Source organism: Sinohyriopsis cumingii, chromosome 2 (genome assembly GCF_028554795.1).
Source record: "Sinohyriopsis cumingii isolate HCF-2022 chromosome 2, ASM2855479v2, whole genome shotgun sequence".
Lineage (NCBI taxonomy): Eukaryota > Metazoa > Mollusca > Bivalvia > Unionida > Unionidae > Sinohyriopsis > Sinohyriopsis cumingii.
In genome coordinates, this window is record NC_142962.1 from 19627656 (window position 1) to 19652352 (window position 24697).

Here is a 24697-nt window from a genome sequence, read left to right on the forward strand (position 1 = left end):
ACCCAGGAAAACCCCGGAAAGAACCACCGACCCATAAGAAGCTACTGGCAAGCTTTCTCACATATCCACATTAGCCGAATCCGAGACTCGAACCCACGCAGACAGAGGTGAGATGGCAGTGATCCGTAACGAAGAGCGCTTTAAGACCACTCGGCCACTTTGTTACTATTTACTTATTTTTCATTAGACTAGAATAAGAACATGTTTTTACTGTTCTAAAGTAAAATGTCCTGAAGCCAGAAAAAAAAGTCTTCCTAACTAAATTGGAACTGACATGGAATTTATGTACTTTTGATTCAATATATATATTTATGTCTAGTATCTATAATGAACAAGGAATTATTCAGGTTTCCTATATTTTTAAGTCTCTAAAGCTTTCATTTATTTGTTTTGTTGGTTGGTTATGAGTTTAATGCCATTTTTCTGAATATGACAGGATATACATGGCTGAATAAAGATGAATAAGCAAACATCATCAATAGACGCCATGTCACCCTGCTTATGTAAGCACTCCCACTGAAAGCACCACAAAGTCCAACACTTCCCACTGTTATACTACTTATTCTTGACCCCTATGCTCCAGCACTTTCCATATTTATACTATCTATTTTAGTAACCTAGCACTCTCCACATTTATGTTACTTATTCTAGTACCATATGCTCCAGCACTCTCCATACTTATACTACTTATTTTAGTACCCTATGCTCCAGCACTCTCCATAATTATACTACTTATTCTAGAACCTGATACTCCAGCACTCTCCATTCTTATACTACTTATTTTAGTACCCTATGATCCAGCACTATCCATATTTATACTACATATTCTAGAACCCTATGTTCCAGCACCCTCCATATTTATTATACTCATTTTAGTACTCTAAGCTCCAGCATTCTCCATACTTATACTGCTTATTTTAGTACCCTATGCTCGCTCCATATTTATACTACTTATTCTAGAACCCAATGCTCCAGCACTCTCCATACTTATACTCCTTATTCTAGTATCCTATGCTCAAACACTAAACCAGTGCCCTATGCTCAAAGACTCTCAATTTAAATGTTACTTATACTACAATTTGTTTCCATCATAACATACAAAATATTTAATACATAAAATCTGGAGTATAAAAGGCACCTATATACAACTAAATTTTGGTTTAAGACATTGAATGGTTCTGGAGTTTTACCCTGGAAACAAAAGTGTGGACAATGGATGGATGGAAAGACAAATGGGCAAAAATAAAAAATACTGACTCTGATGACATTTGGACTACTGGCATAAGACAAGTTTCATGAACAGAGTTATGCTCCAGATGTTTATGGACAGACATACAGACAGATTATGGACACAAATGTACACAACAATAGGTATATTCCTTGTATTACTGTGCATACCAAGGATATAAAAACCTGTTACTTAAAACTGCTAATATGCAATCAATTACATCCATGTGCTTAATTAAACATATGCCAAACAAAGCTACTAGTACTGCTTTAAAGTTACTGTTTCAAATAAAACAACCAGGCATGAACCCTTAAGAAACTGTTGCATTAATTTCACATTGTATTGATATTAGTGTAAGAAATACGTACTTCACACAAGGTACTTCCACTTTTTCATAGGAGATCACAAGAGACTGGCCTGTTTTCTGAAAAAGGAGACAAGACAACAGTCCTTTAACTGAAAGGAATAGTTTTTATGGTAATCTTTACAAGTGGGGTGGTTTTCAACAAATGAGCATCAAAGGACTAAGTGAACATTATGGATGGTGGATGTCCATTACATGGGATATATGAAGGATGCCACTAACAAGATTTTCAAGATGGCTGATGTGGCAGGCATACTGAATCTCTGAATGTCACCAACTGGACATCATAAAAAGTTGTTTAGTAAAATCTCCATGTTGATACAACCATCTATTAATGAATAATGATAAAAATATTTTAAAGATGACCATTAGTAGGCGATATTGGAAATCAGATTGACACCATTTTTGTTTATGACAAACCATAGACCACAAGTCTTCTGGTGAAAACTCCATGGCAATATTACATTTCATTCAGGAAAAGTAGAGATAACCAGATTGTAAAGAAGACCACTGTGGTGGCCATATTTGACATCAGATCAGCACCATTATCACTGAGGACCAAGTAGACATCATAACAAGTCTTTAAGCAAAAATCACATGTCAATATGACCAGTCAATGAGGAGGATTAGTGACAACACTTTAAAGAAGGCCACTCTGGTAGTAATACTAGCCATCAGATCAACATTTATTTCATTCAGGATCAACTAGACAACAAAAGAAGTTTTGTAGTGTAAACTCCAGGTTGATACAACCATCCATTTAGAAGATCTTCAAGATGGCCAAGATGGTGGCCATATTTGACATCAGATCAACACCATTTTCGATTAGGACTAACCAGGCATCAAAAGAAGTCAGCTGGTTAAAACCCCATGTTAATATAACTTCCTGTTAAGGAGGAATAGCAATAATATGATTTTAAAGATGGCCACTATGGTGGCCATATTGAATATCAGATCAGCACCATTTTCATTCAGGACCAATTAGACCCATGCGAGGTTTTTCGGTGAAAGTACCATGTTAATATGACCATCCATTCAGAAGGAATAGCATAAACAAGGTATTCAAGAGGACCAATGTGACGGCCATACTGGTTGTGTGTAAAGTTTCATGGCAATTTTCCATGCAGTTTAAGAATAGTAGTCATAACAAACTTTGCTGACAAACATATGGATGACAACTGTTGGTCAACAGATCATTCCATATGCTCTTCTGGTATTTGACCAGTAGACCTAAAGCTGAGAGAGACAAGAGTTATATTCAATTAGTAACACTTTATGTTCTGCAAATTATTTTTATGCCCTATGATCTCACTACAGTACATATATCATATCCTTTATTTAGGGTTGATATGTACTGCAATCATGTATTGTGTAGTTGCCAAGTTTCCTTCATCTATTAATCCTTTATTTCAACTGTCAGAGTCTGTCATATCCAACTTGTAGTCAATGTCAATCTCATGTTTTTCCACACAGATGTGATAATGTGAATATTTCCTACTCAATGCAAGCTTTAACAAACATGGCAAAAATATTTTTCATTTTATCAGTTACATTTTAATCCTAATATTTATATATATCTGGGATTCACTGATTTTCAAGCCATAACTCTAGCCTTGGGTAGTTTGTGATCTTGTCGGACTTGAAATAGTTGGCTGTACAATGACTGTGTTCACATACTGGCAAGCGTTCAGCTGTAGCCTTTAATAGATATCACATACTGTATCATCAAAGTATTACTTACAGAGCCCAAGCTAAGTCTACAAGCACCTGCATAAGACAGTAAAGCTCAAGAAATGAAACTGGTCAATATTAACGATGACCAGATTACAATGACTAGACAGTGACGAAGGATTTCAGACCTCTTTCTGACTATAAGCATGAATTCTTGGATTCTGTACCAGATGACATTAGATAGTGTCATCTATAGGATACTGTGGATCACAAAAAGTTGACTTAAGTTTTACTGCTTATTTGCAAGACATGTGAAATTAACATATTATGGGATACAGTTAAGAGCATTATTCTAAACTACAATTTCTATACCAGTATATGACCTATAACTGAATTAATGAATCCATCATATAAATGGATTAATAACGTCAACCATTTCAGATTTTATTACATGAAGATGGACAAAGTTTTCAATTTATTTGCAACATATTCTATTCAATAATATAATTGTATCTTAGACCGGCGTGTCTTTATTTTCATATCTATCCTGCAAAATACACCCCAACTAATGGGATGGTCAAAGAGAAACTGGCTTTTTATAGCCATAAAATGGGGTGGTTGACTTATAGTCGAGTTGATATATAAGCAAGTATAAATGGTAGTCATTAAGAAATAACCAATTTCAAATATGAAAACTTCCCATGTGTTTGTCTATAATCAATACATTTTCTGCCAAATTTTACTTTACAAACTTGTGACCATGTACATGTTCCATGCTTCCATTTGACACTTTTTCACATGTATTGTGCTTATAGTACTAATATTAATATTCCTGACCCTTCACTGACCTATCTCGGTGTTGGTCCAGACTATGATATTGTATCTAAGACAGGTAACAATAAGTCATGTTCACAGCATTTGATCTACTATCATGCGCCAAACATTTTGTTTTAAACATATAGATTATAAAACATGACTAGATAGTGTGGTCATAACACCTGAATGATATTCAATGTTTTCCTAGTTTACATCTACCCAGAACCAGCTGGGTAATCAGTCCATGTTAGTGACCTTACTGAGAGCATCCAATGTCAGCTGTACCTAAAAAATGGATTCATGTAAGTGCCCCATTTGTTCTTCTACTGACGTGCGATAAGTCAATGAGTGTTCTTTATGAGTAATGAGTGAATTTATTACTTATAAAACATCACATTTTCAGTTTTGAAGAAAAAATACATTTCCCTGGGAATAACATTTTGTCACTTGACCGAATGAAACACCTACATATAATGCATGATAGCCACTGATGGACTTACTTTAGAAGCTGATGTTGAGCTGTAGGTGAGTCCATATGAAGGTTTCCTGTCATGTGCAGTCTTTTGACCTTGTGGCAAAATGCGAGCCAAAACATGAAGAAATGCCAGCACTATGGAACAGCAGAGAGAACTTGTAATTGCAACAGCTATTGTTGTTGTCTGCACATCACCGCTGAAGAAAATCACATCCCGAAAGATCCAGACAAAGAACTGCGACACAGATTCTGGACTATCCATGCTAACCTGAAAACAAAAACTTGTAAAATAAAAAATAAAATTTGTACCTTATCACTTTTTAGCAGACTTATAGTTACCAGGGCAGTTTTTATATCAGGGTACAGACTGGTCAATTTTCAGAAACTCATAGTTACTAGGGCAAGTTTACATCAGGGTACAAACTGATCACTTTTCAGCAGACTCAAAGTTACAATGACAGTTTCACATCCAGTTACAAGTTTATCATTTATTCTACTGAGCTGAGAACTTACTAATAATCCTTAGTGCAATCATCAATTTTATGACCCTGATTGGCAGTGCTATCCTTGTTATATATCTTGATAATGTTCAATGCCACTCCTAATAAATATATTTGCACTTAATGTTCAGTTCACTCCTAAAAAATATATATGCACCTAAATAATGTTCAGTGTCACTCCTAAAAAATATATGCACCGAAATAAAACTCAATGCCACTCCTAAAAAATATATACAGTATGCACCTAAACAATGTTCAGTGTCATCCACATAAATATATATGCACCAAAATAATATTCTGTGCCAGCCATATAATGATCTTTAGTGCCACCATTGTATACATACTAAAAAGCAGCCCCTTGATGGGACCAATGCTCTAATGGGTGAAAAGAATTTCCAGTATTTCAAGATTGATTAGTTGATGGCTTACACTTGCTGTAAGAAAGAAGCCTATCTGACCTGAGGTCAAAAGGTCAAACTCAAAGATCAAGGTTATTAATGGAAAGAAGAATTATAGTTTCCCCACAATAACATTAGTTTCACATCACAGACCTGGACCAAACATAAATGGATGGCTTACACTTTCGGTACGGAAGAAGCCTCTTGATTCTGGACTAAAAAGGTCAAAGATTAAGACCATGGATTGAAAGAAAATTAGTGGGTTTTGTACACAAATTTCCACAGATAAGGTTACTAAATACAGGGTGTTAATTTACTGAATCATTTATGGTACTTCAATGAGTTTATGAACACAGTGCCTAGTACATATGTAAGTGAAATATAATCAGACACTGTATTTAGTTGTAATCCAATGAACAAGATTTTTGTTGTCCCCCCCTCCAATAATACTTACAGCTTTAATGAAACTTGTATAGTTATATCTCAGCTTTCAGACAAGTTAATTTATTTTTGATCCATGATGCCAGATTCAAAGTCAAAGGCCATGGTACTGAATTTTGTAATGTACTTACTGGTATCTTGAGAATATGTTACATTAAACATAAGATTGGCAGTATTTTCATTAATGTCCCAGTAGACATCATAGGAAATCTTGTGAAAATCTCATGTCTATGTAACCAACTGTACTGGAGTAACAGCCCTAATTGATGTCCAAGGGGTTCCATTTTCATTTGAGACCAATTAGATCATGAATGAAAGTCTTTATAAAGCCTCAATTTATTCTATCCAGTAGTTTATCATTAGTGGCAATAACATAAATGCCAATGGATTGACACTGGATTAAAAGTTCAACACATAATCTCTTCAGAACTTATTCACTATATACCATTAGTATTTCCTGAGATTATTGATACTGGTGTTATGGACAGCAACAGGCCTGCCAAACCTAAAAAAAAACAAAACATTCTCAGTAATAATTTTTTATTTTTGAAGTTAACCAATTTTCAAAAAGATGCAAGTGAATATCATGTAATGCTATTGTCAACACGGAAATCATGCTTTTGAAAAGTTTAAAAGTGTAGTCAAAAACAGCATAGGCAAGTAAGAAAACCTGTGAATGATAGTTTGGCCTCAATGATCTCCCATTCAGTTTCAAAGACCACAGTTCCAAACAGTATGGAAGTCAAAGATGTTTTAGTAAATCTCTTGATACAATCATCTCTCCCACCATGGTCAATACCAAAATCAATACAACATATAGTAATGTCTTCCACAATAGGCAATACCAAAATCAACACAACATAATGTCTCCCAACATGGTCAATACTGAAATCAACACAAAATTGCTACTACAATAGGCAATATCAAAATCAACATAATGTCTAGTGAATGAAAGTCCCATCTTTACTGATTTTTTCCCCAATCATTACCAATATACCATAATACTTACTTATAAGTCAAGCTAAACTGCAAACAACCAAGATCCTGATTTGCCTGCAGATGAGTATCAATGTTGTTTATATTACTGATAACTCCTAACAAACTGCACAGACCCAGACCCGCTGGCACATTTTGCAATGGCTGATCTGGGTCTGTGCAGTTTGCAGTTAGACTCATAAGTGCTTATGTACTTTATCTTAACATTCTTTTATACTTCTGAGTTTGTACATTTTTGAGTTAACTGTTTGCACATTTTTGAGCTAACAGTTTGTACATTTTTGAGCTAACTGTTTGTACATTTTTGAGCTAACTGTTAACTTTGCATCATTATGTTTTCATCTGTTGGAATTTCCATATACAGTTATAACAAAAAAGCAAAAGCTTGATCACTCAGGCGTTTTGCATGATCAATAATGGTACATTAAAGAGTCCGAGATAACTACTGTAAAGTTTGTCTGGTTCACTGATCATATCCCACCAAGTTTAATATACCAAACAGGATACAAACCAACACAGTGCAGACAATATCCAGTTGTAATGACAACAACCATTAGTTCATAATTCAAGGATCATTACTGTGTAGTAAAATCATAAAGACTGGCAGATAAGCAGTGTCCCATCTAGAATATGAGATGAGCAGGGGTGACAGTAACCCTAGATAGGCACACAGTACATAAACTTGTTGTAAAAGAGGTACTTAAATTAATTTCACATCTCCAGGGTATGATTAATACTTTGGCATTACAAAACCTTTTGAATGATGCCCAGAACAAGTTCAAATTCAGCTTGCCCATAGTGAAGTCCAAACCACTGAGAGACAAAGAGAGCCACTGAATATACTTGCTCATAAAATGAGCCCAACTGCAAACTGCACACAGATTTGCTGATGCATAATGAACCGACAAATCTGAATCCGTGCAATTTGTTAGGAGTAATCAATAGAACAAACAACATAAATGTCACATTTGCCTGCCAACGATTACATAAGTTAGGAACAAAGGAATGGGTTAGCGCAATGAGTATGTCGACCCTGCACTGTTATGGCGATTTTGTTTGTACAAGAACCTCCCGTTAGGTGTTAAAACAACCATATAGATGTTAGAAGCTTTGTTCTGCGAACAAAGGACCCTCAAAGCGATTGTAAATCTCCAGCTGTGACAGATGGCATGAGGATCATCTGTTAAGCTGGACCGACTGGGGGTAGAATTGATATCCAATCAGAACTGAGGAAGGGTGGGGCCATCAATTCGAAACAGAACTTAACAGTCATTCGGACTGATAACGAATTAGTGATTCGTAAGCCGTCGTACTGGTAAAGCAGAATATACTCACTCCGAGGGAGCCACTCGTGATTTGGTGGGAAAACTCTTAGTACATTCTAAGGACAGAAAGCTTCGTAAAGGTCAGTGAGTTATTTGCTCGATTGTTGCAGAATGTTACGGCATTGTAATTAAGTGCAGCATGTATATTTACTTACTAGAATTGTTAGTACGTAGAATTACCTTTGATTGTTTAATTTACATGCATACTTGTGAAATGAGCTATGATTATGTAGATTGCTCACTCATCGGAACTGATACTGTAATACGCTATTTAGTTACTTCGTAGTAAACTAGTGTATTCATTAATGTGATATTCTAGATTTTGCAATTGTCGAATTAAATTGTAACTTTGGAAATAGTTGCAGTGTGTAAATTTAAATAATATGAATATTTGAATATTTGTGTACACTTGTGGGAGTGTAATGTACAGAAATGCATCAGATTATTGTGATATTGTTGAGAATAATGAGATTAAGGAAATATATATATTGATGTGACGCAATTTAGTGATTTCTGTATGGTAAGTAGGATACCATTCTTATTGCAATGTTGTTTTATAAGAACGTGTGTGTTTTTCGATGTGCACGAATGCGTGACCAAAGATGTAGATAACCTTGATCTGATGATTGACTTATTGTTGATTTAGTGTGAGCGAGATGGCTAACACAAATGCTAACGTCCTTGTGTTTTTCGTAGGAAGCTTTTGGGGACAGAGTAGTCAAGTCCCGAGTCTCAGAGAGACAGGATAGAAGTAGGCGGAGAACAAGCTTCGTTGAAGGAGAAATAGAGAATAGAAGTAGGCGTGGAACAAGCCTCGTTGAAGGAGAAAGAGAGAAAGAAAAGGAGGAGGAGAAAACAAGACAAAAGGGGAAGAGGACAGGAAGAATCAGAGAACGCTGGAAGGAGGAAAGCAATTGGTGTAGTAAACACAGATGAGTAGAAACCAAGTACAGGGGAAAGCCATCTCACACTAAAATCATGTGATGAAATAGGTTGTCACATGGTCAAGAGGAAGTAGATTGGTTGAGAACTTAATATCGTTTAATTTGTATTAAATTGTTATTCTTTTGGATTTCACCTTTGTGTTCTTAATAATTTAATTGTCGGTATTGCTGACTGGGGGCTCGGAGCTTTACCTCTCTCTATCACTAATTTCACTTCCTACAAAAACGAGCCAGGGTGGGAATTCCACAGTAATTCAAATAAATTTGGGAGCACCCCACCCCAACGCATAACAGTGAGTCACATAGAACTTCACAATAAACCCTAATTGACAGGCACATTATGGTACAGCATATCAATATCTTTGTCATTTGCAGTTTGACTTGACATGTAAGCTCCTATATATGGTAGGTGTCATATTCAGTTCATATTTTATGTTCTGAAAGTTTTATACTCTTTGATCTAGCCACATTACATACATTAGCACCTTTATTTAGTGTTTATATGTCAAGGTCAGTTTTGGATTTTCTTGCACAAAAACGATAATATGAATATTTACTAAATGAAGCAAGTTTAGACAAATTGGAAATAAATATTTATATTTTAAGTTAAGAGTTAGATTTCAATTGTAATATCTGCAAGTATACAGGAATGCCAACTTCTACGTCCTAAGCTAGTCATATACGGTTTGTGCATTGGTTCTGAAATGTGAGCAGGTCAATTCTCAAATGCTGGCTTGTCAAAGATGGTTCAGAAGAATGTTGCCAGTTTGTGATATTTATTAATAACTCCCAAGTATAATTTTGGACAGGTGTTTGGAAATAAATAGCACTTGTAACTAATGATTAGCCACCTGTACCAAAACTTTAGCACCCTTAAGTGGTGTTTATCATCTCAATTCTGAGAAGAAAAAAAAACGTGCATTAGATAAAAATAAAACTGCATGAATATTGGTATTGCTGGAATACTTTGAAGGGCAAACTGGGCTGAAGACAAAAAAGCAGCTGTTGTGGATTTTCATATTAATTGGCAAGCAAATAGACTTGTACAAAATAATGTACATCTGTTATGCCTTTAAAGAAAATAATTCGTAAATGCTGGGCTGAATACTGCATCATATGAAACACAAAATGAGAATCACATAAGGATTACCTACCACATATGACATAGTATGGTGTTGGCTTATGTTAACAATGGTAATGTCATCAAATCTTGTGCTCCAGCTTTCAACTGAAATCAGCTGACCACGGATGTTGCCAATATTATTAGATTAATTAGTATGACTGTAAAAATGGCCAGGTTTCTGAGTTTGAGGGAGAAATTACATAGCTCAAATCGTAATGAAACATTGATATTATCTAGTTTTAATGGAAACCAACAATGTTTAAGACCAATATCTTTCAAGAATCAGTATTACCCAAAAGATTTGGCATATACAACATTTTGCAAGTAACGGCAACACACTGTCTGTTACATTTGCTGCTACTATTATGTGTACTTAATAAACCTGGCTTCAGAAACAATGAACAGTTTTACATGCCATGTTAAATATGAATAATTTACAAAACAAGAATGATATTTCTTAGATGAGAATTTATTTTAATGTTAATTCAAATACAACATGATAAAGAAAGAAAAATAATGACTCAGACTCAAATCACGCATTATGGGAGAAGACCTGTCTTTAGGTATTGCAATAATTTTATCCAAGATTGAGTAAGTAAATAAAGCCAATTTTTGTCTTCGAACTTCTTTTCTTTACACTGATGTTTAAGAGATTCAATCATTTGTACCATTTAGGAAATGCAGAGTCTTGTCTGCTGATTCTGAGGTGCTAAAGTGAAAAAGAATCTGTGCCTGAAAGGTAAAATTATGACAGGTGCAAATGGGGGGGGGGGCACTGGGATTGATGCAGAGTGCTTCAAAGTCTGCGGTCTGCAGTGGGGTGGCACAATCCTCCATACCTGCATTGCTGGACTCTGATGAAACATGCACATATTTAAAAAAAAACATAATCAGTGCTCAAAGAAAAACATTTTTAGACATAGGCCCTGGGTTGGTGAATTAGATAAACTCACAAGCCCTGACTGAAATTCCACAAGCCTGGACTCCAATTTCCACCTGCCCACAATCTCCCCTTTTTTAAATATTGTCACACAACATTGCAATAGTTATAATTTTAATACAAATTCAATAGGGTTCAAAGGTAATGCAAGTGTCATTAGTGTTCATCACTACACTGGTGTCCTTCACAAAGTAAAACTCAGTCAACCAAGAGTTCTGAAAAAAAAAATTTGTGAGGCTGTGCTGATAGCTAATTGCTTCCTAAAATGGCTTAAAAAATGAATTACACTTGAACACTCCTCTGACAACTGAAATGCTCATGCTTTACATTCTATATATGTAGTAAAAACAGACTTCATAGAAACATTGCCACTGTTCACAGACTTGTCAAAAATATAATACACATGCCTTAAACACTCTCATTCAAAGCAATAATATGTAATAACTTTTGTTCTGTGAACATATCTAGCATCTCTTTGATTTACCTATAACAAGTTGTTTCATGTCCTGATCCTAAATATGCACATTAGTATGATGGGTTCACCTACTGCAGAAAGACTGTTCACTGTCCTTTTCTTGTTTATATGACAGTCCATTTCAGTAAAAGTTGTGTCGTTATATCCAATATTTGTAATGGCCAGTTTTATTGTTTCTAAAACAAATTAAACAAATTATTAACGAGGAACTCTTGTGTACATGTGTTCAAAGTGATGTAACTCACTAAATTACAGAATTATTGAAGATTATCAAAGACGATGAACTACATCACAACTGTTGCTTGAAAACATTCACTTGTCAATGCAAATATGACAACCATGTTACTAAAGAAACTCCCATTTGTTTCCAAACACTAACAAGCTGACCATGCTAATGACACCCTGGAGACAATGAGGTTTGGAATTATGATCTGATCAACGAAATTACTTAGTTTTGTGCATTTCTTTAAATCTTTGATGCCTTCTTCTATTAAAATTGGCAAGCGGGTACAAACGAACGGGAGGGTTAGTCCTACAACGTAAGATATATTACATGATATTTGTTGGTAGCACCAAACATAAATAACGTGATACGTCTTACATTGTTGGACTAACGGGAGGGTGCGCGAGTACTCTTGTTTATGGAACAGGGATTACAAGAATGGCAAGGTCTTGTGCTCTTGCTCTTGCACAATCTTAATTCCTGTCTTGCTTCTCGTGCAAGCAAAATACTTATCAAGCATCATTATACTAAATGTCAATAAGTATGCGATTTACCATATACACTTATTCTGTGGTAACGAATATACTCGGTATGTATTGATCCTTATGTTTATATTATAGTTGTCGCCCATAAAAAGGTCTTACCATTTATCAACTTGTTAATTTTTGTTAACCATCTTCTAATTTAGCTTCAAAACATCATAATATGTAAATGGACAGAGCATCCTCAATTTGTCACGGATGAAAAATAATTTAAAACAAAAATCGATTATAAACAAAACGGAAGTGGATAAATTACGGTGCTTCGGTAAGAAATTTTACGTAAAACGGTGCTAGTGATGTATTTGTTCCATATATTATATCCATTTTTTTATTAGGTCTAACTGGATAGTTTCGTATTTAGACACCTCTGCCTAATTTTTATGGTAAAAGACATGAACCTAATTATGAAAAGCATAGCATTGATAAATTCACACAGAAGCTAAATCTGTAATGTGGTTTAGATTTACTTTGAGTTAGGCTTGAAAATGGACTGGCTTGTTTGGTGACTGCCTGTCACAGTTATACTACTGGAGATCAAATGCATAACTTAGGCTGCAAATGAACAGCCAACTTGGCTTACGTATTTATGTATGTCTGCTACAGAGGTAAATCTCTAAAATCGAGATGGTTGAGTGGTGATGAAAAGTACGATAATTTGTTATAGTACTAGTTAACTTTATTCATGCACAAGGCACATACCGATTCTTTTAGCTGCCTTGTCACATGAGAATATTCAGAGTAGCTCTTTGTTGTAAAACAATAAATGTGAAAAAGAGGGGTTGGTGGCAGAGTTGGTTCAGTATAAAAGCCAAATTTGTGTAAGGAAATAACCTGATTGCCGCAGTCAAAATCGCACATGCATGCTTTCAACAAAAATCATTAGTTTGTTTTTTCTTGTATCTTAGTGTAAAATTATTCTTATTTTTCTGCAATAGGTCATTGTCGGATGAAAATTCACCAGACAAACTGTCCAGTGAGACCTCAGGTACCGATACGGTCGCTGACCATAAATCATGGTAACTAATTTCATTCCGGCGTTTCTTCCCACGATAATTATACAAACTATTTTTTCTAGCAAAAGACAAACAATAACCACATAATATCTGCGATCAAAAATTGAAGGACTATCCGAATTGCCGTCGTGTATCTCAGCTAAAAGACTATTCGCACGGATGCTGGGGGTATAATTTACGTATGATTTTCGGAAAGTTATTTGTACGGCTGCCTGATTTGCAACCCTCTTCAGAATGATGCTCTCAGCCATAGTTGCTAATTCATGTACCAAGTATAGCCTGATCAAACAGTTTTATGCACATTGCAATAAACGTAAATATTTCAAAATTACATGTCACCAAAATGCCATTTAAAATTTTTAAAGCACATCCCGAGTTAGACAGGTAACAGAGTAGGTTTGATTATTAATGACATTAAACATAATAATGTGAGTTGTTTTTGCGACACTGGCGCCAAAACTTATTGATTGCTCGCTGAAATAAGATCGAGGCATCCACATGGCGCGAGTTCATAATAATCGGTGCAAAGTTTACACGTCTGCTTGTTAATGAAGCCCTTAACACGCAATGCGAATTATGCATTTGAGCGTTCGACTGACATGGTTTTAGGCCTTGGTTCACTGCTTCTTACCTTCAAATTCCTCTTTAACAGCACTTCATTCAGTTTAATGTATACAAAACAAAAAGGAGCAACTTTTGATTTCTGAACATCGGGATTTACTTTTTAACAGGCAATTCATCCCAGCCATAATTTTGCACTGCCAGTTTAATAGCTGACTTCTTATGGTTATGTTATCAATAATGGTTGACAATCTACAATTGCAAGAAACAAAAATTTGTACATGTACCACTTCTAGGTAAATGTGGACATGTACAATTTTTCGCAGCTTTTATTTGTAGACCGACATTGCAACGTTGAAAACAAATGTGTACATGTGCAAATTTATGTTCACTTGGTTTTGTAATTATTTTGGCTATTATCGGTTGTCGTAAAGAACTTAATTAAAATCAGGGAAAGAGTGAATATAATTAAATGAAACATGGGAACACCCAAATGAAATATCTTCTATGAAACATGTTTAAATTATGAGATCAATGATTTAGATATAGAATAAGAAAGCCTGGAGTTCGTATTCTGAATTTTCCGTTATTTTAATTTGTTCCCCAGTAATTTAAAGTGGGTAAAATATAAAACAGCATATTTCATGTTAGACATTCAAAACATTATACAAATAGTTAAAAATAAGCAAAGTTCTGCTTGGAAATATTCAAAAACATTATAAAAAGTAAAACTTTAGCAAACAGATATTTCGTGAATCAGAAGTAGGGAATATATGCGTTACCAAGAAGAGAACCAATATAATAATGTACCATGAGACGAAACGTTCTCTCGAAAATCATTGTTGTGTTCTTGACAAATTTGGTTACGGGACACACACGCAGTTAGGGTGAAGTCAGTTGTGAATAGATGTAGCGTGAAAGGATTTATAACGCTATTATATGTATCCTTAGAAGTTAAAAATGCATCTCACAACTAAACCCTTCCATAGACTTCTCTCAAATATCGCACAAAATAGCGATAAGCATTTTCTTCCAGTACCCACCGGGTGGTACCATCTTGTACGAAGACGACTTTAAATATGCGCAGCAAGCAATTGATGGTCATTAAGTCACAAAACTATGTAACTGTTGAATTCTAATATATCGTGTAGCTAAGGCAGCGATTTCTAAAACAGGTTTACCCTGAAGTTATGTTTATTTCGAAATTCTTTTTCTTGAGGCAGTAAGATACACGTAAACGATTCCTTATTTGGTTTATAAATGTTTAATTACCAATCAACACTCCGGCATAGAAATAACGTTGACGTGTTATGTATTCGTCTTCACTTTTAATCACTATTTGTTGACCTTAAGCTCTCCTACGAAAGCAAAAAATTACTCTTTCCTAGGACTTCAAGAGCACATTCCACATGGAAGTTAACCCTCCTGGGCAAGCCTAATGTTTTCTTGGAAATGAATTTCCTCCATATTGTCGGTAAACAGGGTTTGTCTGTTGATAAAAATCGCAGATGTTTTACCATTTCATTCTCTTGCAAGAAAACTGCTGATAGCACTGCAAAACGGCTGCTGGTTCAGTTACACCCTCCCTAAATGTGAACAAAATCTATTTATCCAGATGAATTATTTTCGATAGTATGGCAGATGAACAAGGAACTTTATTTTAATTTCATACAATACAAATACACTTAGATTAATGAGCACAGTTTGTCTGGAAACAAAAACTGATTCCGTGAAGGAAAGAGAGAGGGGGACATACATTTCTGACAGAGTCGCAGACACTAATGCATTGGCCACTTCTGAATCCATATTCGTATCGAATCCAACACGTATTCAGTCTTCTAATGCGCTTGCTCCTCTCTGGATAATACTACTAATAATAATAATAATACCAGTAAAAGACTGCAGTGGCAATCATACACTGACCATCGGAAAAATTCAAACCAAACTGTTGTTTATAGTATTTAGTCAAAGGCATACCCGATTAGGGTGTATATAATTCCCCTGCCTTTTCGAGAATGTCCAGTTTTTAAGATGGCGATAATTATTTATGCATATATTTTTTGTCATTTTTTAATGCATTTTTAGTTTGCTGTATTTTGTAGCTTCGTTTACATCATCACATTCAACTCTCCATTACGAGGTTTAGTGTGCACGCATTTTGGCCCATCATATAAAGTTAGGCATTACTAAGGGAGACAACTCACGAACCCAATAGATGTCGATAAGACTAAGCACTGAAATAATATAGTGATCCGCCATGGTATATACATGTATACGGTTAACACACATCGGTGCATTGGCTAACCGAGATTTTATGATTATATACTGCTTCAAAAAACCGAGACACCTTATCATCTATTATCTTTACTCTTATAAATGTATTTTTTAAATCTTCAATTTTAGAACTATGTATAAATCAACAGAAAAAATTGCTTACATAAATCGTCCAATAACCGTTCTCCATCAAGGATGGGAAAGTATATCGCTGTGTCCTCTATTTCTTATGAATTTATTTTTTATTGTTATTTGTGGCCTAACATATAATAACTTATAATAACGTGAAGTTATCAGCATTATATGACTTACAACTCAAAGATATAATAAACCAAGAAGTCTCCATATAAACCAAAGTTTGTCATGTTGTCTTGTTGAAGATGATGCACATTTAATTTTATTTTAATTTATTTTATTAAAGAAGCATACAAATTTAAGATTAAACATATTCACAAAACTTGATATACGTGTTTTCGGATCTGAAAGCTTATACTGTATAGACATATTTCGTTGCTTAAGTACAAAAACTGTATGCAAGTTCTTAAAATTACAAGCATTGCTGAACAGTTTTCCCATTGCTCAGGGTAATGATAATTTGCGTATTACATGTTGTATGTGGATCTAATATCGTGTAAATTATTAAAATACATTAGTGTATCTATCTCGGGCTTCAAAAAAATAAAACTTCTTCTTTATTCTATTCAGAATAAAGTGTTCTTGAATAGAGGACATGTATGTCACATGCTGTGTTTGGTCACGTCTAATGGCAATACAATGAGATTACCAAGGTTATGACGTAATTTTAAAGCAACAGAAGAGTGCCATCGAGCAATATAACACACATCGGATGGAGAAACAAAGCTAAGCAAGCAAAAAAAAAAAAAAAAAAAAACTAGTTTCCATCATCAGAGTCAATTACAGTATAAAATACAGAAAAATAAAATGAAATGATACACAGTATATGTATGTATGTATGTATGTTTGTATGTATGTATGTATGTATGTATGTACATTGAGGTTATTTACAAATGAGATGATCTAACTACAATTTTGATATAACTAGGGTGAACGTTTACTCCCGCTTTCTTGTTAACGTACAACAGTGTAATTGGTTCAGACTAACAAATAAATTAGATGATAGGTTACGTCCTTATCAGAAAATTGAATTGTTCTTTTTTAATTTATTACTCAGCAAAGAATGTCGTTAATTGGTTTTATTTGTGAGTAAGAAATATTTGTACACGTATGCAAAATGTTTACATTATATATTGCTCTTACTTGAAAAGGTAGATCCGTCACGTACACATTTGAGGAAAACGTGTAAATGTACAGATTTCTCTTACTTTAATAGGATGATCCGTCACGTACACATTTGATCAAAACGTGTAAATGCGCAGATTTCTCTTACTTTAATATGTAGATTCGTCACGTGCAAAATGTGTGCATCTACAAGTTCATGTTACTTTAATGTTGTATCTGTTGGGAACTATCGGCCATCGTAAAATAACGTATTGAGAGAAAAAGGTTTTATGATTCAGTATTCAAACAACCTGGATGATACATTCATTAATGTACCCCGATTCATAGACTAATCCTGGAACCGCACCTGTATGTGTGTGTGATCTGAATTCTTAACGAACCTTTAACAATTTTCCATCATATCGCTACGGTGTCTGAAGTGTAGCAGTTTATAGTGATGTCAAGCACAGGAACACCATGCCGCAGACATGTCATATTACCCTGAAACCAGCTCGTCCAGTCCGAACACTAACCTCTTAATGCTGATCGCCAAGCGAGGCAGCTGTTAGTATCATTTTTATAAATATTTGGTATCACTCGGTTGGGGTTCGAACCCGCGGCCTCCCACATCCGAGGCAGACGCTCTAACTACTGTGATGAAACCGTACTTAACGCGCTGCAGCTTCAAAACCTGTTACCACGGTGTGAACATTGATTTGAAAATCTAGGTCGTTCCATCGGTCTATAGTTGAATATAGTAGTTCTTGGTAGGAGCACTGGCTTTTTTTTCTAAAGTGAAAAGTAGCGTTAATCTCACAAAAGCAAAACTAAAAACCCGTAGTTCAATGTCGTGGAGTGTATAGCGTGCTGCTAATGGAGAAGAATGGTATGTCAGCTATTTTCATCTCTTCTTCTTTTCATCATGATAGTAGATGATAGATGATGTATGGCGGACCAAGCAACTGCCTCTTTAGTTATTCATTAAAAAATATTTTATTATTTGTTTTTATTATAATTTGTCATATCAATTCAAGCATTTATCAAGTTTTTAAATTTTGTTTAAGTTTGCAAAACAAATTTTGTTATAGTTATCTTACTAAATTATTGAAGTGAACTTTATTTTGACTTAACTTATATTACAGAAAAATCAGTACAACTGTATAGATAATAACTGTGACTTGTTTCCTGTGCGTTTATGTCGTTACCTTTTTGAGTTTTTGGGGTGACTTTTTGACCATGACTACTTTTCAAGTCACTTTTCCTGGATTCTTGTGTGTGTTTCTTTGTATATGTTCTTTATTGTCCCACGAGAAGGACATTAATCTTTCTTTCTTTCCATGATGATTCTGTCTGTCTAAATGTCTGTATGTACATAAGTATAACTCTATCATCTTAAGTATATAGTCAGAAACTCTAGAAGAGAAACTATGTTATTTTGATAAACTAAATGTATATTTGTTATGGACAAGTGTGGAATGATTTATAAGAACAAGCTTGAAGCTGACTGGTAAAAACATCAGCGTGTTATATACATTTCCGGTTTGACCTACTCATTACTGCCATTGCTTACCAGTGTTGTCATTGCTGCAAATAACCTCAGTCAAAACATCTCATGGATATGTCTAAACGTTTTGGTGGCATATTTACAAAATGTTCTAAGAATACAACACGAAGTAGCACGTCCGTATGAGATCTCTTTCGCAGAAATTTCTTTAATAGAAAGCTTGCATTGCATTCTTTCAATAAGACACATTTAGTACATCTCTCTCGTGCTGCAAATTTGTTATGCCTTCATAAATGATAAATGCATTTCTTAATGCCACATACAATATTGCTAAATCTACTTTTGTAATCCTTTAATTTTATGACTCGTTCGTTCTTCTATGTCATGCTCATTGTGGATTTCAAGAGTTATTTGCTTAGGCAGTCATCTTTTAGGGTATTGCTGTCATCTTTTAGGGCATTGATGTCATCTTTTAGGGTATTGCTGTCATCTTTTAGGGTATTGCTGTCATCTTTTAGGGCATTGATGTCATCTTTTAGGGCATTGATGTCATCTTTTGTCACAGCTTTTGTCTCACCGAATGTGCCATGTTATGTTTGTTTCAGACTGATTTTATTTGCTTAGTCAGCCCTCTCATAGGGTATCTATCACAGATCTTAGCCTAACCACGTGTGACATTTTAGTTGTCTGCTTCAAATCTATTATTATTATTATTATTATTACTTTTGACCCCTTTTGTCCTCCACCAGATATAGTCTGCCTCCCTCTTGGTTATAAAGCTTTCATAATGATGTTCTCTTTATCCTTCATGAATAGATGTTTCCTACCTGCGTAGATCTACCTTTCCTGAATAGATGTTTCCTACCTGCGTAGATCTACCTTTCCTGAATAGATGTTTCCTACCTGCGTAGATCTATCTTTCCTGAATTGATGTCTCCTTCCTGGGTAGGTGTCTTTTTCTACGTAGACGTGCCATATCTGCATAGGTGTCTCCTTCTTTGGTAGATGTTTCTTGCCTCAGCGGATGTACCTTTCATGAGTAGATGTCCCCTGTGAAGATGTTTTTTTTCCGGAGTAGGTGTCTCCTTCCCGGGTAGATGTCCATTTCTTTAGGAGGAGCCTCCATCTAACTTAATATATTTATCTAGTGTGTTATGTTTATGACTAATTGGTATATGCCCCTCCCCATTTAAAAATGTTTGCCTCCATTCGTCTTTGATGATGGAAGCGAAAACAACTGTTTAAGGATTCGGATCGCTAATGAATTGGGTATCGGTTTCCTTCGAATATACAGCACATGTTAACTGTGTTGTGCTGAATATGCTCGATGTCCTATGGATGGATATAAGGGCAAGGGCTAGCTTTTTTATTACACAAGTGCAACCTTTCGACATTTAGCTGAAAGATGACAAGATTATACATGCTAATCTTCTCTAGTTGTCTCATATCATCTGGTTACGTTAGTTTTTAAATTTCTGCAAACAGTAATGCTAATATTATTGCTACCTATTTTCACATGAAGCAGCTAGGGCACTGCCCTGCAAACATCCGTTCCAAATACTGACTAGAATTATGTTTTGTTTCATAATGTGACACCATAAGTGACCCATGACCCGTGCATACCTCCTGCATGGCGAACCTCGACCAGAGTGGATGTTACGGAATTGCATGCACGGAAATACCGTTTGTATTATACATTAACAGAAATGTTGATTGTGTTTTCTTGCTGCGTACACCGTTACCCACGATTAATGATTTTAGTCTTGGCGATTCCGAAATTGCGTTATCTGTTCACTTACTGCACGTTGACGAACGATACCATTTTCAATATATGTTGATGACCTTTGTGTGCATGTGTAAGGTAGGGTTTTAGTTTTGTATTTGGAAGAGTGGAATTAAGATTGTAAAGAAGGTCTCAGAGATTCATTTACTATTAATTTGCATCATAAATAAACACCTAATTCTAGAACGTTTGGTATGTGTCTTCGGTAGATCCATTCCAACCCGGTTTCAAGCTGCTACAGAGAATACCTTGCCAGTGTCACTGGCTATATAATACATGTTTGTCGAGAGTGTCGATTTCCTCTCGATGAAACAAAAGTAGGTTGATGTAAACTCCAAATTATAAAAAAAAAAAACATTTTGATGTCCCAAAAGAAAATTCATGGACTTTGAAAAAATACGTTATATATAACAAGTTTGATATCTTTTTATCTTCATATTTTATTGTAAATGTACTTAATGATTCTTGACAACTGTAGAATTTATGTTTTATCTTGTAGGACTACATGTGTTTATTTGAAAAGGTTTATCTTTCCCAAAAAATTGCTATTTTTTATCCGTACATTTTTTAATATAATTTTTTATCGACATTATGCTTCCATGACTGTATTGGTGTATTGTTAAACCCCGTGTGAACATAGACCATCGTAACCTTGAGCGGTATAGAACATAATGACCTCCATAACTGATCTTGCCCTTGTTTTGAGAGAACCGTTTTCTTTTTATTATCATCGCAGCTAATTCTTTAAACATATTCACTAGATAGATTTTGTATTCTACATTAGAGCCACGGGCTTCTTGTTTATTTGTATTGTGTAATGTCCCGTGGAATCTGTGCATTTGTTTTCCTCTGTAAATTGTAATTTTCATCATTTCTGAAAACATAATGGTTCCTGTGGCACAAAATGATCTTATTTTTTTTCTTCTTAGTTTTTGTATGAAACACAAGTTATTTCTTTCATTCCTTTTACAATCTGAAATGTTTAGTGGTAGTTAGGCTAGTTTTAAATGGTGCTCAACCGTTTTTGTCCAATAAAAATAATGTCAAGATGGCTCTGTTCTGGTGAAATACTATCATTATGAGTGTTATCTTCGAAGAATTTATATGCCTCTTTAGTTCATATTGGCCATTTATAGTGATTAAATGCATTCTCTTTGCATGATTCTTTTTAATGAAAGTTGATATTTCAGTTAATAGCTAACTGACTAGCTCTGGGTGGTGTAGCTCGATATATACTTTTCTCAGTGAACCGCCCGTTTTAGACCGAATGGATATTTATATGCGATATATGCGAGTACATGCTGAAATCGGTTAGATCAGGGGTTTCAAAATCAAACCACTCTGAGGGCCGTATGAGGACATTTTCGATGGCCCAAGGGCCGCACCACCTTTGTTATCTCTCATTACACCTTGTGACGCCAATCATTTTGCGGACTACATAATATGGCTTGGCGGGCCGCGTGTTTGAGACCTCTGGGTTAGATAGTGTACGTGTTTAGGCTTTAATGGTTTCTTATCGGATAGATATAACCAAACGGAAAACAAAGTATTCATTTAGATAGTCAAGGCTATCCAGATACGGTACTCGTACGGCATATGTAGGCATCTCGCCAGCGAAACCTGTCAGACTAGTTGAGATGTATCAATTAGGAAAGGGAAAAATCAAAGCATGGCTTCAATTTACAGAGTGGAGAGTTATACAGAATGCATCTTTTGTGTTGTTTTAAGTAGCTGATTTGAAAGACGTGCACCAAAAGCGAGGGACGGCTGAAACAACAAATATTCATCAATTATGTTGTGTGTTAGGGGCTGTAAACTGATTGAAACAGCTGATGTCTGTGAACGACGCTGATTGATTAACAATGTACAAACGCAAACCGTTCACTACTGTTATTGCAGAGGCACAATTACATTGCCCTGTTTTAAAAAAAGCAAGAGGAAAATTTTGAAAGTTGCAATAAAAAACAATTTCGAATAAAACAATATCAAAATATTTTAACCCTAATATTCAAGCATTATCATTTTTAAAAACAATAAAAAAGATACACTTATTCAAAGAATTATATTTTTAATGCAAAATGTTGGTCATCATTATAAGAAATCTTATTTATTCAGTACTTTGATATATCGTTGAGAACAGTTTTGTAACTTGTGTATTGATTGGATATCATAGTAATATCAAGAACCACACACTCATCTCCTTCCATATCTTACATTATATATATATATATATATATATATATATATATATATATATATATATATATATATATATATATATATATATCTTGTTATAATAAGTGGATCAATATTCGTCATTTTCATCATCATCGTCATCATCATCATCATCATCATCATCATCATGAATATTACCTGGGATATTTTTACACTTTTTGTCGGCAACCATCGCACGATTTGACGACTTGATTTATAGATGTACTTCGAGCTGATATCGTTGAATAATTAAACCTGGAGGGATAGCAGTTTCCTCCTGCTCTGATTTCAGATTTTGTATCCATGTCTTCCAAGTCTTTCTGAAAGTTCGATTGTTCGAAATGTGACCAACAAGGCTATAACATCAGTCAGTGAGGCACAGCAATGTGTAATTATAATTGAAGTTTGAGACGAAGATAACGGCTGACAGGTTCAAAGCCATTAAGACCTTGGTAGTCCAATTAGTTAAAGAATGCTTGCTATTACATCATTTATTTTATATTCTCCAAGCTTTATGTTCAGATGGTGTTGGGCCTTCATTTAGTTAATAGGTTTGTCTGTATATAATAAAAGTAGTGTAGAGAATACTTGGAGTGAGTTCTCACAACGCAACTACAACCTCGAGTGTTTGGTCCAGGCGAATTTGGTCCTTTTTGTACATATTCATACTGTATTGATTTTTTCCCATATCGCTGACTATCAAATTAGCCAAATATTGTTTCTTTTACTAGCTTTTGATAATCATTTCTGATATTAAAAAATCTCTTGCAATAATGAACCGAGTAATAAACTGAAAATTTTGGCATAATTGTCGATATTATTTTCCTTAATTTTTGTGGAAATATCGTTGACTAAAAGAGCGACGGACGTTACGATTAAAACAAAAATGATCTAAGCATAAAGATATACTTAAAAAGAAATTTTGTTTAGATATGTACGCGCTCAGCAATTATCTGGCGAGTACTGTCACTCGCCCCTTCGGTTTTTAACCGCATGACAGTAGTGGACGAATTGGATTTGGCAGACTGAATCCACCAACCAATTAAATGTGGCACACTAGCAAATCTCTGTATGCAGCCATTTTTTATCCTAGTGACTGTACACGAAGGTTTCAGCATACGTCGGTCTATAAATGAGATTTTTTCCTCTGTATAAGCAGTCTGAGACTCAGACTCTGTATGGTAGCTGGTCTATTTAGTTTTCAGCAGCAGTCTGCAGTGGAAAAATTATGGCAGACCAATGACAGGGTATAACGGTTGCAAACGAGATGCGTTTGCTACGGAGGTTGCCACTTGTCACAAAATAGTGCCCTCCTATAATCGTATTATTCAGCTAACCTTTAAACTTTATAGCCATATAAACATACAAACATAATAAATATGGGATTATTCTACTTGCAGTTCAGTATAATTTGACTCCGTGGACTACAGGAAGTTTGAGCATATGGATAGCAAGGGGCGCATTATCGAAAATAGGGAGAACCTTTCCAAACGGCAGATTTCTGTACTCAAAACACGTCTACGGTAACTCTCCACAACGACATAATCTCTTGCTACCCATGGTCAAAGGAACCAAACATTGAACACTCATAAATCCAAAAAAGTAACGTCTCTTAACATATGTAAATGGAGACATCACATATGCTGTA

The 24697-nt window shown here is 35.0% G+C and overlaps 1 protein-coding gene across 2 annotated transcripts in view; it reads right to left on the reverse strand.

Moving 5' to 3' along the window:
* LOC149804422 (uncharacterized) overlaps positions 1-12737 on the reverse strand; it is a 60679-nt gene extending 47942 nt beyond the window's left edge. Inside the window, exons 1-4 of one of the 2 annotated variants that reach the window (XM_089940165.1) lie at positions 12564-12737; positions 6339-6398; positions 4580-4822; positions 1597-1652 (exon numbers count right to left, since the gene is read on the reverse strand). In XM_089940165.1, the coding sequence (XP_089796291.1) occupies positions 1597-1652; positions 4580-4822; positions 6339-6341 (302 nt within the window). In that variant the 5' untranslated portion in view covers positions 6342-6398; positions 12564-12737. The remainder of the gene's footprint in view (positions 1-1596; positions 1653-4579; positions 4823-6338; positions 6399-12563) is intronic. The other variant, XM_089940171.1, reaches the window with a different exon arrangement.
* Positions 12738-24697: the final 11960 nt, after the last annotated feature.